The 18,424-nt window shown below is 31.1% G+C and overlaps 1 protein-coding gene across 1 annotated transcript in view; it reads right to left on the reverse strand.

Annotated features, from left to right (window-relative positions):
• LOC118184520 (monoglyceride lipase-like) overlaps positions 1-18,424 on the reverse strand; it is a 109,704-nt gene that overhangs the window by 43,899 nt on the left and 47,381 nt on the right. Inside the window, exons 2-3 of the mRNA XM_035354208.2 lie at positions 9,641-9,747; positions 2,057-2,193 (exon numbers count right to left, since the gene is read on the reverse strand). Coding sequence (XP_035210099.1) covers positions 2,057-2,193; positions 9,641-9,747 — 244 coding nt within the window. The remainder of the gene's footprint in view (positions 1-2,056; positions 2,194-9,640; positions 9,748-18,424) is intronic.

The following is an 18,424-nucleotide window of genomic DNA, read 5'->3' on the forward strand; positions in this document are numbered from 1 at the left end:
ACTGTTGTTTACACTCAGAAGATCCGCTGAATGCAAGCACTTCATTTTTTCAAGCGTATTATGTCTGGAACTCTTTATGGGATAAAGTGATATCGTGTTAATCATTAAGCATTCCGATTTTATTTTACTCTTTTGATTTCCATTTCTTAATTCAATAATGACCACAGGATAATTCTCAGTTATAGGTTTCTTAGTTCCAAACGGAAAAACTGACAAGTTTTCATTTCGGATAGATTCTAATTTTAAAGATCTCGTTTAGGTATCTTTCATAAAACGATTTTTCGCTTTCATTTTCGTTGCAAGCCAAAGTACATGTTTGTAATAAAATTTTTTCGAAAAAGGAATTTTACCCTGAAAAAAAACTAAAATGTTAGTACTAACATTTGAAACTGAAAATTCCTTCTTTGAACTCGAGCAATTGATTCATTTTCAGATAAATTATTGATTTTTCCTCATTATTTTATCAAGCAGATAGATTCATGATGATTTTTGCCGCTACATTTGTAGAGTCATTAGATTAATTGGAAGCAGAAAGATGAAAAATTAACAACCACCTTTGCCGGGAATCGAACCACGGACCTCTGAAATACCGTCACAGTGTGCAGAACCACTACACCACGAAGGTACGCTAAGGAAGCGGGAGAAATAACTTATACATTTATTACATACTTTTTTATATCTGCAAAAACAACTCGCGAAATTTCTTAAAACATTTAAAACAAGAATTATGTGCTTTAATAATATTCATTTTCTCAGTTATCTCATTACAACATTTAGAAGAACAGTATTGTTTTTCACGGAAGATGCATACTTGCTGTTCTGTAGTGTTAAATGTGTTGTACTGTAATGCTAAATGTCAGCCGTGGCTGTATTTATGTTGCGTCTTTTATTTACAGTTTTCTAATTATAATAATTAGTAAATGTTTTATTTTCACCACAAGCCAATAAAGTACTTTCGCGACATTCGACCCCTTCTTTAATCCCCCCTTCTTTAATAAATGAATTTTAGAACGTCAACGTCGCCTTCATTCCTTTGCTTGTTAAATTCTTGAAATTAGATCTTGAGGCATGAGTTTTTGAAAAATTGGCATTAAGGAATGTCCGAAAGAGCTTGATGGAATATTTATTGCCTCTAAATTTCGAATAGAGATCTTAAAGTCATCATAAATTCTGCGTAATGCTGAAACATTGGAAGAATTTTTTACTTCTTCTAAGTTTAGTACTTCATTCATGAAGGGATTTATAATGATATCTCTTTTTCCGAACCTATCTTTCAGAATTATTATGGAGTTGTTATAATTATCGTTACATAATTCGAATCCTGAAACAAAATTGGCTGCGTGATCAGTAAAAAATGTTTTAAGATTGTAAGGATCCTAAGTTTTACTAACGTTTATTTTATTTTAAAACTGTACTATTACTTCTTATTTTCTACTTCCGGTCAGAATTAAATGCTTTAACTTGTTTATGCAATTTGTCTTGCTAACGCCCAAGTATATAAGTTGTGCCAAGAGTTAGGGAGAGAGAAGGAGATTTAGGAAGCAAGCCGCTTGCCACTGCAGTTCTACGAGTCTTCACTCAGTTGCTGGTTGCCTTTAAGGCCAGAGATTTAGCCCTCTTGATATTTGAAAACGTATTGTAGTTTCAGCAGCTCGGCGTACTACATACGTACCCTTTTAAATAAAGGCCAGTCTTAGTGCTAGGCATTTGTATACTAATTCAAGTTAGCTTTTAGTTAGAGTTTTAGTTAGTAGTTTTATATTCTTACGTTCAGACCACAAGTGGTTGGTCTCTGTACCCCGAAATTCGGGAGTACCTGTAAAGTATTGAAAATAAAGTGTTTCGTATACGCTTCCTGCTTGTGTTGTCTACTCCCCACATTGTTGAACATAGCTTGAATAAGCTCCCTGTTCCTATTCAGGACACATCATGTTTCCAAAGCAAATCAAGAGAAACACAAGTCCTGACAAGATATGCGAATTTGTCAACTTCCGAAATTATATTTACCATTGAATATCATACTATTGAATATTACCATGAAAAAAATTATATTTACCATTGAATGGCCACAAAGGAAGCATGACAGGTCTTGGAATTTTTTCTTTGTCATGTCAATATGCTTGAAGACGTCGTCCACAAACTGATCAAATGAATCGATGTGGGCTCTCTGTCCTTCGCTTTGACCATGTCCCACTGCGTAAAAAATAGCAGTGTTAGATTTAAAATCATCAATCATTCAAAATTTAAAATTTGAATTTTTGATAATAAATTCAAATTCGCAGCCAAGTTGGTTTAAACTATATTAAAATTATCACTCTATTTTTTCCCCTCGAACCGGGCTGTATATCGTAAAGAAAAAGAATTATGAACTTTTTTGATTAACCTGGTATTCGGTTCACCAATATTGCAACAGAGTAAAAGGATATTCATAATACGTTCAAGTACATATATAGCAATGCATATACATTATTAAATACCATTACCAGTTTTGTGTGTCTAAAATCTGTTTGCTACTTTTATTGATGTCTAATTTATGTTGAAAAGTATGTAGCCAAACCTGAAGGAGTAATCACTACAAATGATTATTCCAAATGTTTTATTCTATACTGTTATTATATAAACCGTTATGGCATTAATATTTAGGTCTTAAAAGATACAAAGCTCCTCGAAATGCTGTTACGAGAAACAACGAGGTATAATACGTCATTACCTCAAGTTATTCTTAAAGTTCATAAGTATATTTCTTTTCATAATATAACTTTCTATTTTGGAGGCAGGATTAAAAAGTTTAGATGAATATGAATCTTATGAAACACAGTCGTCATTTTCGTTTTCTCCTACTTTCTTATATAGCATAAAGCAAAATCAGTGATTTAAAAATTAGATTACTACTTATATTACTCTTGATTTATTATGATCTCATATTCCATGTTTCTTAAAATGATTGGAAACGGTTCTTAAATTTAATAATCTAAGTAACATTTAAAATTGTTTGAAATATTCAACACTGAGCTATGACACAAGTTTGCAAACATACGAGAAGTTCGTCCTACCAAGCTCTTAATTCATTCATAACTTTCAGTTTAATATGACATAAAGTTGAAACATAATTTATTTTACCTTCTGTTTAATTTATTATACCGAATGATGATTTTAAAAGCTGAACAAAGTTCCAAAGCAGGAAATTATATTTGACGAGGCAAGCCTAAAATTATGAGCCAATATTTATGAACAAGCCTATACTTATAAACAAACCTATGTTTATGAACAAGCCTGCACTTATGAACTTAATGCCTATACTTATGGACGTAATTAAACATACATAATTCTAACTATGTGATCTATGTGATCTATGTGATCAAATTCTATGTGATCAAATTTATTTTACTTTGGATTTCAGTTCCTTGAAATAATAACTTTAAAAGTGGGATAAACTTTTAACCATTATGTCTTCTGTCGATATTTTTATGTCATTCATCATAAAATTGTTTTCATTTTGTCATGACAACATAAGAAATCAGAATTTTTTTAGAAATATGCAAAACAGTTAGCAAATTAAAATTACAGTAATTGAAAAACTACAGTAAACATGCAACGTAATGAAATTTAACAGTTAAATATTCAATTGCATATTCGAAGATATTAACGTTCTAGTCCTGAATATTTTTTAACATTCAGTATTTGGTTTTGTGAACAATTTATTTCCCACCCATTTTTAGAATACGTAATCCAAAACTGGATATGAGTTGCAAACTGTCAGCGTTTATGGGGAATCATATGTACAGCGTGAAACATCTGAACTTAACTAAAAACAAATGGAAACTAAATGAAGACCGCACACAAATTCTCTACCAATTTCGACATGGATCTGGAAAGTAAGCTTGTAGAGTAACTCGGTTATTTTGAAGCAGGAGATATGAAAAATTAGCAATGCCCTCTCCAGGCCCTCTCGAATACACGTCGAGTTGGACAACGTCGATTATGCTTCCAATTACAATAGAAAGCCATCCGGAAAGGCGGGAGAAAATACATTATTTAATCCTCTTTTATAAGGTGACTGGGGATTACAGAACCTAATTGCCAAATTCTGGTGGTGATGATGAATTATCGACTACCACATTTTAGTTCGGCGCCATTCGTAGAATCATTAGGTTATTTTGAAGCAGGAGACATGAAAAAAGCTCAATTCGAACTCTGAACCTCTCGAGTATGCTCCCAATTACATCACAACCAAGGACCAAGGCGTTTTGGTTACGAAGTACCTTTGCAAATTAATTGCAATTACTTCCACATCATAATCACGAAAAATGAATTGAATAAGAGCATTAGCCAAAGATACAAGAAAGGGAACCGTTACGGTGGTGATGATGGTTTATAGACCACCACATTTTAGTTCGGCGCCATTTGTAGAATCATTAGGTTATTTTGAAGCAGGAGACATGAAAAAAGCGCAATTCGAACTCTGGACCTCTCGAGTATGCTCCCAATTACATCACAACCAAGGACCAAGGCGTTTTGGTTACGAAGTACTTTTGCAAATTAATTGCAATTACTTCCACATCATAATTACGAAAAATGAATTGAATAAGAGCATTAGCCAAAGATACAAGAAAGGGAACCGTTACGGTGGTGATGATGGTTTATAGACCACCACATTTTAGTTCGGCGCCATTTGTAGAATCATTAGGTTATTTTGAAGCAGGAGACACGAAAAAAGCGCAATTCGAACTCTGGACCTCTCGAGTATGCTCCCAATTACATCACAACCAAGGACCAAGGCGTTTTGGTTACGAAGTACCTTTGCAAATTAATTGCAATTACTTCCACATCATAATTAAGAAAAACGAATTGAATAAGAGCATTAGCCAAAGATATAAGAAAGGTAACCGTTATGGGTTTAACACAGGAGCTGAATAAGAGGTGAATTACATCATGAAGGCATATAGAAAGGTGAGAGAAAACAACTGTAGAAGATTCTGGTAGAGCATTATTACAGGGAAACTACAAAAAATCATTAGATTTCAAATTGCTTTAATTTTAAATGTTAAAAATATAGAATGGCAAGCAATACATGAATGTAAAAGAAAAATGTGTAAATATTTTTACAAATATTCGATATGACTTCTTTTAGTTATTTATCTATCTATTGCCATTATCGAAATTCTTGCTAGATGTGCGCTAATGATAACTGTTTCTTCAGAATTTTTTTTTTATTTTATTTATTTATTTATTTTTTTTTTTTATCTTTGATTAACCTTGGAGGGGGGCGCTTAAGTTGAGTGAATACCTGACCTTTCTCACACCTGAAAGGAAGAAGTCGTGGAGGGATAATATCTGGAGATATGGCTAAGATGCCAGCTGTTTTAAACCAACCAAATAACTACAAAACTGCATCTGCCTGACATCATACAAATTATCATACGAAAAATGCCTTTTGCTGTTTAGGCACCATTTTTACCTTTTTTTTTTTTTTTTCCCAGAAATGCCGTTTTAAACGAGAAACCGCTGCTCTTTATTGCTTATAATGCCGGCTCTGATCATGGGCAACGTTATAGTCGCCAACAGCGCCTATTTTTGAATTTTATGGTTTAAGTGCAAAGAGTCGTGGAGGGATAATATCTGGAGATATGGCTAAGATGCCAGCTGTTTTAAGCCAACCAAATAACTACAAAACTGCATCTGCTTGACATCATACAAATTATAATACGAAAAATGCCTTTTGCTGTTTAGGCACCATTTTTACCTTTTTTTTTTTTTTCCAGAAATGCCGTTTTAAACGAGAAACCGCTGCTCTTTATTGCTTATAATGCCGGCTCTGATCATGGGCAACGTTATAGTCGCCAACAGCGCCTATTTTTGAATTTTATGGTTTAAGTGCAAAGAGTCGTGGAGGGATAATATCTGGAGATATGGCTAAGATGCCGGCTGTTTTAAGCCAACCAAATAACTACAAAACTGCATCTGCTTGACATCATACAAATTATAATACGAAAAATGCCTTTTGCTGTTTAGGCACCATTTTTACCTTTTTTTTTTTTTTTTTTTTCAGAAATGCCGTTTTAAACGAGAAACCGCTGCTCTTTATTGCTTATAATGCCGGCTCTGATCATTGGCAACGTTATAGTCGCCAACAGCGCCTATTTTTGAATTTTATGGTTTAAGTGCAAAGAACAGGATATTTAATAATTAAAGATAACACACAAAATGTTTAAAAAAAGCCTCTTTGGAGGTAATTTAAAATCTGAAACCTTTCAGATTTTCTTTTTTGTCCTTTTGGCTAAAGTGCAGAATCGCTCACTTATTTATTTGGCGCTTTTTACAAGAGCAAGAAGAATTGGATTTTTGTCAATTTTCTTTGACTTTTTAAGTGAAAATAGGTCGATGTGTACATGGAAAAAGTCAAGGGAGTACACAATGCCATTTTTGTGCAATTCTGGGATTTTTATTAAATGAAAATAGGTCCACGTGTACATGGATACCGAGTATGCGCAATTCTTAAAAACGTGCCAAGTAGTGGGCGATTTTGCACTTTCACCGTCTTTTTTTTTAAATTTATCTCTGATTTTAATAAATCTAATAAGTAATTTTAATATAATTTTATTGTTAAAAATAAAATTTTCGAAATCAAATATCTACTAAAATTGTTGTTCAATGCCATAAAAGAAGTACCAGAGCCTTCTTATTTAGGGCTCCGGCTAGAATTATAATTTGTCCTAAAATCTAGGAAGTACCGCAATTTGGGCTCCGGCGCAATTTAAACTCTGCTGAAAATATGAATGACATTTCAGAAAATAATTTTTTTAATAATTTTAAAAATTTAAATTTTTTAATTTAATGCATGCATGAAAAAAAAGTTTTTTCAAATAACTTTATGATTATTGAAATAAATACTCATAAGCCATTTTCCCTCAACAGCTCAATCAAAGAATAATTAAGGAGGATAATTAAGGAATATAGTCTAATTAAGGAGGCAGAATTAACTTAAAAGGTATGCTTAAATTGGAGCGCTTTATCACATCTGCTTAGTTGATGGCGCCATCTATATTCTAGAAAGAGAATGAGACTTTTTAGAAACTAAACTGTTTAAAAAAAGAAGGAACTATTTTCTCCATGGGTTCCGTATTTGGATGCAGCAGAAAAATTAAAAAAATCAAAGGAAATGCTTATTGTAGTTAAATAAAATCCTCATGTTAGTTAAAGTAACGTTAAAATTAAGGTGGTAAAAATCTGAGGTACGTTAAAGAATGGTTATTTAATCTAAATTTGTTATGGCTTTTCTCATTATTTGCAACAGTAGGCAACCTTCATGTTAATCGTATCACTAACAAGTACAGTTGTTTAAAAATAATAATAATAAATAGCGAAGTCTAGTATCCTTCGATTTCATCTTTCCAAAAAGGAAATTTGATTACTAAAGCTAACGTTTGTTATGAAATACAAATGTATGATCTCTATGAATTGGTGGTTTAGGGTATCTTAGTCTTGGATGTGATAAATGTAAGTAATCGAGAGTGAATTATTTTAAAACCTTAAAGAGAAACAAAAATAAAAATATTTAAGGTATATTCAGAGATATAAGGAACAAAAGGGTCGGAGGTGAATAAGATATTTATATCTAAAATTGAAACAAACGTAGCGACAAAGTGGTATTCTAAAAATTTTCTTATTGGACAATAAAATTATGCTCAAATTTCTAATGAGACTTTTAATATGAATAAAAGACATTTCAGAATTACACATTCTTTTAAGAATGTTATAAAACTTTTAGGATATGTTTAATAATATAGTAAAATACTTCTATTGCACAAACGATGCAAGACTTCAACAGTTTTTGACATTTTATTGTTTGGCGGGAGGCAGTGCTGCTATTTTTATTACAATTTTAAAAAGAGTTCCTGCTTACATTTTTGTCATTAGTACATTCGATGACTTTTGAATAGTCTAAAATTGTCTATACAAACACGAAGTCGGCTGCCTTTTAGGACGCTTTTCTTTCACCTTTCTTAAACAAAGAAAATTTTATTAACATTTTGTATTCACAGAGTTCTTTGCAAAGAGAATGCATTTTTAGAAGCAAGCATTTCGCAGTTTATATTAAAAACTGACGGTAATAATTTTATTTTCATTCGAATACTTAAATAATTTCACTTTCTTATTTTGATTCTAAAACTGAACCATTACGTGCCACCAAAACTTAAAAGATGCATGCGAAGTGACTATTATGTAAAAATGGTACTTATAGCCATTTCAAAAAATGTAATTACTAACGCATTGGAGGGACCCATTACTAAAATACAATAGGGATCTCTAACTGAGGAATGCCACTATACAACTAAACTATATCACGTTTAGTAATAAGCATGATCTTGCAATTAAAGCCCCAAGAAAAAATTTTAAATGTGCATTTAACAGACTATGAGCATTTAACAGACTATCTTTCTAAGCCTGGAAAAAAAAAAAGGAATAGATAGCAAACAATGTAAACTTTCGCAATGTTAAAAACTCTCATCATAAAACTTTTAATAAATCATACCCGTATACTTTGAAATATCTTCCCATCAATTGACCTTTAGGGTATGATGCAAGGATTTTTTAATATTACTAAGTGCTTTGAAATTGGAACTCTTTAAAGCCATATCTTAATGTAGGAACGAAAAACAACTTTCCTATATTTATAGCTTAAAATTCTACCATTTCGACAGTGCCGATATATTATATATTTCTGAGAAAAATGTCAAACACATTATTACTGTACTGGATTATTACTATTCATGTTTTTGGCTTCTGATTTATTTCTAATTCTTCCGATCTCTGCACATTGATTAAATAGCCATTGTATCATAAGAACGTTATTCAACTTACAAAATGAAGTAAATGCATCCATATATCTGTTCAATAGAATTTAATATTTGTATTCATCTCCGGCATTGAATATTTCTTTGTGTTCTTTACAAAGATACTTCAGAATTCCGGTTATTTCATTCTTATCTAGCAAGTTCTGACTAAAATCTCTCAGTTACACTTTTCGGGCTTCCGATTCAAATTTGAATAATAAACTATTCCTCAAAGACAATTTCTCTGGCTTCCATTCAGATCAAAACATTAAATTCTTCCTTACAAATATTGCAAAAAGAAGTATCAGTTTTTCTGAGTAAAGAACTGGAAAAATGTTGAACAATCGATTCTTATATGCTTGAAAACATATGTTGTAATTCCATTCTGTTTACAAAATACTGTGTTTGAAAGGAGTTCAAGACTGTTACTTAAGGAAATCTAAATTCTATTGCTGTGCTTCGGGTTTGCATGCACTTAAAAAATATACGCTAATATTTCAACAGTCTAGAAAATTTCTCTTTGTTAATAATTTTAATCTTTTTACTTTCAAGGATTTATACATGACCTGTTTTAGTAATCGTCATTGAACTAACTTGACATGACTTAAATTGACACGAGAGCTATTTTCATAGAAGAAATTAGTTCACCAACTTAAAACATCGGCACTTCAGGATAAGAAATAGATTTTGCAATAGAGCTAAAAAAAATTTAAATATATAGCATAATGAATTTCAATTTATATTTAAACAACATGAAGAAGCTTCATTCAAAAACAAATATGTTTCAAGAATCGCTTCATTCTTACCATGGTCGTGAGTAAAGACGAAAAAGTTATTCAAGGCAAGAGTACGAGCTAGTGTTTCATACAACAGACAGTGTTCCGCGTAACCATGGGCGATGAAGACCATTGCTCTGCAAAGAATAAGTAATAATTATTACATAAACTTCAATGTCAATATTAAAAGTGCTAAATAATTTTAGAAGTTTGTTTTGTAATAATATAAGAGACTTGATCGACAGGGGTAAACGTTGCAACACCTAATGACAAAGTACAAATCTAATATAGATACATATATTTAAGCATGTACTTGATACGAAGGTGTATAACTAGCAGTATACACTTTTACGAGCTAATAGCAAACTTCAAAAATTTTCGTCGCAGGAATTGCCTAAAGATTCATTTCTCACGGATTCAATAAATATCGGTTGACAGGCAGCTTATTATCTCAAAATAAAATGTAAAGCGTTTCATTCAGAATAATGTAAAAAATTTTAACGTGTAAAACTCAGTTTGTGAACAGCGGTTTGGGACTGAAATCATAACAGTTCCTTCCTTATTTTAATGAATGAGTACCTCTCTGAAAACGGTCGATGTTTCATAAAATATTTTTACACATTGTTTTAATAATTATTCAAATTTATTGAAATTTCATTTACTCTCCTATAAGATTTTGTCTGCTGTCTTTCCGACTGCCTTTTACACATTGTTTTAATAATTATTCAAATTTATTGAAATTTCATTTACTCTCCTATAAGATTTTGTCTGTTGTCTTTCCGCCTGCCTTTTACACATTGTTTTAATAATTATTCAAATTTATTGAAATTTTATTTACTCTCCTATAAGATTTTGTCTGCTGTCATTCCGCCTGCCTTCTGGATAGCACGTACTGCTGGCAATCGGAAGGTGCGGTGTTCGAATCCCGCCGAGAGCGCTGCACGTTTCTCAGGTTTCCTGCATCAATATGACCCAAAAACTAACTTTCTAATGCGCCAAAATATTCCACAACACACTAAATAGGTTTTAAGATCTGGATAAGTTTAACATCCATCCATAACTATACTCAGTGTATTATAATGCAGTTATGTCAAGAAAGGACTAAATCAATTAATAAGTTGTAATTTTAAAAAATAATTTAAAGGAAATAAAGCTGAAAAGAAAACCTAAAATTTTCATTTGTTACTTTACATTTGGTAAAAGGACCTAACGGTAGTGTAGAGATAACATTATTCACGCATACATACCCACCTACACAAAGGTCACAGAATCCAGTCTTGGCATAACAGAGATACAAGCGCAGTGTTTAATGGTCCATGAACATAGACATATTCGATATCAATTTAATTTTATGAGATTTAAAGCCTGAACTATAAATATGGATCTAAATTTTAACGGTAAAAAAGAAATAATTTATCATAAATTTTCATTGAAAAAGTATTTTATCTGTCAAAAGAAACTGCTTAATTTTTTTTAAATAAATTATTATTTAAACGTATGCAGAAGAGCATTTGATGAAGTGGTTAAAATATTAATATTGAATTTATTCTAGCTTGAAAAGCGAATAAATTGTGTTAGGAATAAAAAAAAAAATGTGAGCAAATGCAAATTAGATAGCAAAAAGGTAAAAACATTTCTGAAGAGATGATTATTTTAATAGCCCACAGGTCATTCTAACCAAATTGTTTAACCGTGCAACACCACAAAATATGAATGCAGAGCCAATACTTTTTAATTGAAATTTTACTTCAAAAAGAAACACGGAAGTTTAATTTATTTCTTAATATGTCATCTGACTTTCGTATTTGCTTGTGTATCGAAAGGAACATCAAATCCAGGGATCTTCCCGGGCGGCAAATTCAGGGATCACTCAGGGCGGTAGATCCTCTGGGTATGCCACTGATAAGCATCGTAATTTATAAGTTATCGGACACACTTCTATTTATCCGTAATTTCTTGTTCCAATAGGAGACGAAATCTTTGAAAAAATGAAAATGTATCAAGTCGTACTGCAATCGAACAAGACAAAAAGTTAGGGTTCTGTTTGAAAAAAAGTTTCTTCATCTGATATATGATCTCCCAACGGAGCATTAGGGAAGCGAGCGAGTACTATATCCGTTCTTCAAGTGTCAGTTTCGGAAAAGAAACTTGAAATATGTTTCACCACATTTCTTCTGCTTCCCCTCCCACAAACGCAATCGATGTCGAAAAAATCGAAAATACTTCATTGTTTTCTTTTTTGCTCCTGATATTATCGAACAAAGTCAGTGTTATATATTGCAATGAAAAAGTAAAAGGATTATCGGTTTTTGAAGGTGTTCTTCCTGCACATACATATATGATATACAGACGTATGTCTTTATGTATAAACGCGTAGTACTTCAAGCTACTTGTCCCAAACACTTACTAAAACGCAGCTATAAACATTTACTCAAAGAGATAAAAATTACATTTGTCATTTCACTTGTAAAGTACACTTAGAAACACGTAAAAAGTTAATTTTAAAAAAAAAGTAGAACATAGTTGCTACGAGTTTCATGCTAGTTCATCAGTTTAATATGATTTTTATCTTCGAGAAAATGCTTCTGCGTGGTTCTTTTACTAACATTTCTTTCTTCTGTAGCACAAGGAATCTTATAGATATTTCTGATTAAGTGATACTTCAAAATTCTTTCTAAAATTACTTTATTATTAATGCACATGACGATGCTAATGATGGAAAGTAGCTTTTAATAGTTATATCATAAAACAGGAAACATATTTTATTTCTTATAAGCAAGGAATTTACAAAATAAATGTAAGGATTATCAATTATTGATCTGCTTCTTGTGATTTTTATATCTCTGATAAACTGCTTTTATAATCATGATTAATTCTTTTTTTTTTTTTTTTTTTTTTGCCTTTTATTTTTGCAATCAACGGAAGTATTCATACAAATTTTTGATTTCGTACAAATTATGAAGTGTAGCTTGTAACATTTATAAAATTGTAACATTAAATAAAGAATGTACCTTTCATCCACACAGAAGATAATTCTGAGAAAACTCATTAATAGTGAGATAAAGATAATTCTGAGAGAAATTACTAATAGTGAGATAAAGGTAATTCTTTCTTCAGCCAGACCTAGAAATGGCCAGTCAAAACCTGAATCGTAAACTTTTATATATGTCGGACTTCGGCCACATTTGGTGGCCAGTGCTGGCAAAAGCCGACCATTTCGCAAATTGACCAGCTTCGGGTTTGGGTCATAATTTACATATCATAAAAATTAAAAATAAATAAAATCAAACCTCAAAGTTGTCGCCACAGACAGCAGGGCACAAAAAAGAGTCGGCTATAATTATTTTTGAACAGATTACTTTCGTTACCTAAGTTTTAGTAAAAAATAAAGAATCAGATGTACCGAAAATGTACAGAATATAAGCAAAATGTACAAATAACCATAAATATCAGATAGGATTGCTAGCGATATCTTTCTTAATTATATCTATGTTTATTTTTTATCACTTTTCATTTACTAAAATGATTGGCTTTTAAATAGTGTAAATCCCGCACACTTCATTATTAGATACAAGTAAGTCTAGCGTAGTCCGAGGCTTGCTATAGTGAAGACAATTTTTGGCACACATTTTATTTTTATTTTACATACATTGAGCGTATTTAATTATTTTATTTTCAAGTGAGTTTAGAAACCCCGTATCCCCGTACCAAAAAATAATTAGTATATATACATTATATACGTGTATATGTATGAGTGAATATATATGTATTTATGTGTATGAGTGAATGTATATATAATAAAATTATTAAAAGAAAGGAAAATTTGGAGCTTAAATGATTGTATATGATTTAATCCCTATGAAGGCGCTAACAATTCTTTCTCATTTAAAGCCGAAACCCAAAAGGAGAGCAAGTAAAAATTAAACTTTAAATACGTAAACAATACAGAAGATAATACAAAATATAATAATAATCAAAATTTGTCTTTTTTTAATCACCTTCAAGCAGAACTTATCAGGGGAAAAGTGTTTTCAAGCCTTAAACCAAATTGATTAACGAGTTCCGAATGCATGTTTCGTTCCTCTGAATCATTTGAGACTCTAAACCTCTATTCTCGAATCAAATTTTCAATTTAAAACAACATTTTCGTGGCAAATTTTTCAGAACTTTTTCCTACATGCATTCGCAAACCCCAGGACTACAAAAATGAAATACATAAAAGGAGCACAAAATAAAATCACAAATTAAAAATCGCAGAAAAATTCTTAGGCAAAAACCTGAAAAATAAAATGCTAATAAAGCCTAAAAAGGATAAACGAACTAATTACAATCAGAGACATCAAGGGCATTACATGCAACATTATTAAAATGAAATTATAGGGATTAAATTATATACAAATCATAGGGATTAAATAATATACAATCATTTAAGCTCCAACTTTTCCTTTCTTTTAAAAATTTTATTATTTTCGATCTTGCTACATTTGCGCAGATTCGTCTCTTAGCTATTTCATAAACTTTATTTCAAGAATTACTTTTGAACTCTCTTTTGAATGTGTATATATATATATATGCACAAAACTTTACGAGAATGCATATAACTTTTAGAATAGGTAAGACATTCTTGTAAAATACGTTATTTCCAAAATTGTTAAGAATACTATTAATATAGTTTATATTTAAATCGCATAGGAGTGGAAGGAATAACGATACACCTTGGAGGTCTTCCTTTGTAATTCTGAAAAGAACCTATTTCTTGGAAAATTTCTTATCGAACTGCGCGTCCATAAATCTGAATAAGAGTTTAACACTACTTAATATTGTATTAACATCCCAGAAATAGCTCATTTAAACTGTTCACCCTTCCCTTTTTTGACATATTTGGCATATTATTAAGCCTAAAGTGCCAAGTGGCCACCTGTAAAGCCCGTTTCTTAATTCACCAGTGTAGTATAGTAAAGTTTTATGCAACACCATGAAATAAAACTTTATTACACAGGTTTCACGACTTATAAGGTATGATGTTTAAAAAGTAAAAAATAAGCTCGTCATGTGTTGAATTTGACAGATCAATAGCTTACTTCTAATATACCGTTTTATGAGGAATACAGCACAGCTATTTAATACTCAGTGTATCTTCATCAGCATATCCATATTTGATTCGCGAACTTCACGTTCTCCGGAACGACTATTATTTCGATTACCGTCAGACCATTAATAATGTACGCTATGCCATCCAAATGCATGCTACATCAAACACGAAAAAAGGTCTTGTAATAAAAACGATTTAAATTGTAGCGAACTTAAAATGCTGTTAAGGGATAAAAGTACAATGGATTCAAGAGAGCAAAGACTGAGCAAAAATAATGGAAGACATTTATTAGTTAAATCAGTGATGGAATTTATATGGTTCACAATGGCTCCTAAAAACCGCTTCCTGAAATATTTTTAGCTTAGGAAACCGATTGTTAAAATGTAAAACCTGTTTTGTAATTTATCCCCCATTAAATTATTAGCAGTTACATATATTATCGCTAATTTAGGTAGAGAACCTGTTAAGCTATTCGAATGCCACTTCTGAATTAAACTATAGACTATTTGCTAAATGACAGTGTATATTTATTAGAAATTCTGTAAAATCTGTGTGGTAATGATAGCAGGAATGTTTTTAAGTAGTAGTTGAGAATACGGTGCTTGAAGTTTAAAAGGTTAAGTTAGGTTAACCGATTAAGGCAAAGCAGCTCAAGGACCATCTGCCTATATGGAAGGATGTCTTCTTGGAAGATTTTTAAGGGAATCTTGAATTTGTCAGCCAACTGCTTGAGCTTCAGTATACTGAAATTTCCAGCTAACGTTGAAAGTAAATTATTTAGTGGTTAATTCAACATACTGGAATAAGCTGAAATATACGTAAATCATTTTAAAATTTTGATATTTAGTTGTCAATACGTTTGAATTACATAATATAACCAATTAGAAATTTCTTGCAGATACAGGCTTTAGATTTCAGACAGAAAATATAAATCTGAATTTCTTCCTTGTGTTTTGTTATTTAAAAGATAAATATTTGTTATTTAAAAGATAATATGTTAAGATTCAGTAAGTAAAATTTTTCATTTATTTTTATATTTTTGTTTTATTAAAAGTGGCTTTAAATTTTGTTTAAAAATGCTCTGATCGTCAATAGCTTTTAAATCGAGCATTAGCCTTCAGCTCCCATGCAGTTTAATTTCACGACTTCTGTAATATGTGGCATGGATATCAAAGTTAACAATGTTTTATTGCGTTGTGACATTTTTCGAAACTCAATTTTTTTTAGGTACTCCATTTTTATGTACACATGCTTACTACTTGTATTTAAATAATTTCTTAAAATTAGGTCCAGTTAGATTTCCGAACTGTTTTATTAGGGCACTGAAATACATAGAAATTTTATGTACGAAATTACGGGGCGAAGATAATACTATGAAATTTTTATCATTTAATACTATGTAGTCCTCTTGTTATAGTTTGATTTTCCCTTTACCATGTAAGTGATGGCTCCGAGGAATAGTTAGTAATGAAATGGCGTTGATAGAAAAGGCTAAGTGTGGTATCGTGGAATTTTAATCGCCTGTTACCGATAATTCACAAATTCGTATGGATGCAGTCTTTCGGTTATTAAGAGATCAGGAATTTGTATGGAAAGTTTCAAAGACACTGGTAGCATTAGTGACCTGCTAGGAAGTGGCAGGCCTACGGTGAGTAAGGGAAATGAATCGGGCAGATATATAGTAAGGCCTTTGCTCCTTTTTCACATCAGTTAGTAATACTAATACTTTAAAACAAAAACATGGTATGTCAAGTACTACAAAGCAAATGTTGAAGAATATGTAATGAGAACTGGAATTTTGGTTTGACATCTCTCGCATCAGTTAGTAATACTAATACTTTGAAACAAAAACATAGTATGTCAAGCACTACGAAGCAAATGTTGAAGAATATGTAATGAGAACTGGAATCCTGGTTTGACATCTCTCGCATCAGTTAATAATACTAATACTTTGAAACAAAAACATAGTATGTCAAGTACTACAAAGCAAATGTTGAAGAATATGTAATGAGAACTGGAATCCTGGTTTGACATCTCTCGCATCAGTTAGTAATACTAATACTTTGAAACAAAAACATAGTATGTCAAGCACTACGAAGCAAATGTTGAAGAATATGTAATGAGAACTGGAATCCTGGTTTGACATCTCTCGCATCAGTTAATAATACTAATACTTTGAAACAAAAACATAGTATGTCAAGCACTACAAAGCAAATGTTGAAGAATATGTAATGAGAACTGGAATCCTGGTTTGACATCTCTCGCATCAGTTAGTAATACTAATACTTTGAAACAAAAACACGGTATGTCAAGTACTACAAAGCAAATGTTCAAGAATATGTAATGAGACCTGGAATCCTGGTTTGACATCTCTAACTTAAAAAGAGGAGCATACGTTGAAATTTACTTACAAAATGTGCTCATAAAATGAAGTTTAATTATTGCCGTTACCATTTCCAAAAACTTAACTTAGATTAATATATATTTAATTATAATAGTTTTCGTGCAATAAATCTGTATAATCAGAGAAAGACGTTTCTCATACTGTGTAACATTATGCAAAGGCGTCTTATAAGAAGCAGCACTGCTTATGAACAATATTTTTGGAAACTACTGAAGAGAAGTTATACTCCATAACATTACTGCTTCTTAAAATACAACTTCTTAGAAATGTTCTTACTAACATAATTAATAATATTATATCATAATTAATAATCGTTTCAACAAAATTAATAATCATGTTCTTAATAGCATAACATAATTAATATCTTTCGAACAAACATTATTTTCAACCTAGAGCATATGTGTTTTACTAATTATGTACGGACAAGAAATTCCCCAACTAATACAAATTCTTAAATTTCTAACTAATCAAAATTTTTAAAATGCTCCTTCATGAGTAACCATAGTTCTAAAGTTTTATGGTTCTAATTTACGCTTTTTATGTATGATTTGCCTTTACATCAGATGGACCTACTGTGCCTTAAATGTTAACATTCTTAAAATACACGAAATAGCCTGAAATTATAAAACTGCCCCATAGATCAAAAATATACAGTTTAGGATATTTGCATAGTTATATTTTTCAGGCTCCGGAAATGCATACTCACCGTTTTCTATAAAAAAGGTGTTTCAAATTTGTTATTCATAAACTGAAACTTAAATGCTTTAGGAAAGTATTTACTTAAAATCTTTCAATTATTTGCCAATAGAAGCACTTTTACACAGCAATTCTTGGCCTAGAATTAATTCCCGAAAACTGCGTTGATATTTTTTTCATTATCTTTTCAATAACATGGGTTATTTTTATATTAAAATTATAATAAATATAATATAAAGTTTTAATAAAAATTAAAAATTTGTTTTGACTCTTCTTTATGTCTACTTGTTGAGAATTTAAATATGGGTACATGTTGTTTTATAGGTACCCGCCGATGCATCGCCAAATATATTAATAGCAACTATGATTTTTGCAAGCGTTTGCAAGCCTAGAAACTATTCTGAGTTCTACAAAGATGAGATTTTTATTTTGCTTATTTATTTTGGTGTGGCAAAGAAGAGTAGAATGCCTTCCCCCTTTTTATTATTATTATTATTATAATTTTAATGTCAACAAGATTGGCATTCACGGAGATTAATAGAATGGAGGAGAATTTATACTCCATAACGTTACTGCTTCTCAAAATACAACTGTTTAGAAATGTTCTTACTAACATAATTAA

The sequence above is a fragment of the Stegodyphus dumicola genome, chromosome X1, assembly GCF_044657685.1.
Source record: "Stegodyphus dumicola isolate Sdum_Otavi_A_Nest chromosome X1, ASM4465768v1".
NCBI classification, from domain to species: domain Eukaryota; kingdom Metazoa; phylum Arthropoda; class Arachnida; order Araneae; family Eresidae; genus Stegodyphus; species Stegodyphus dumicola.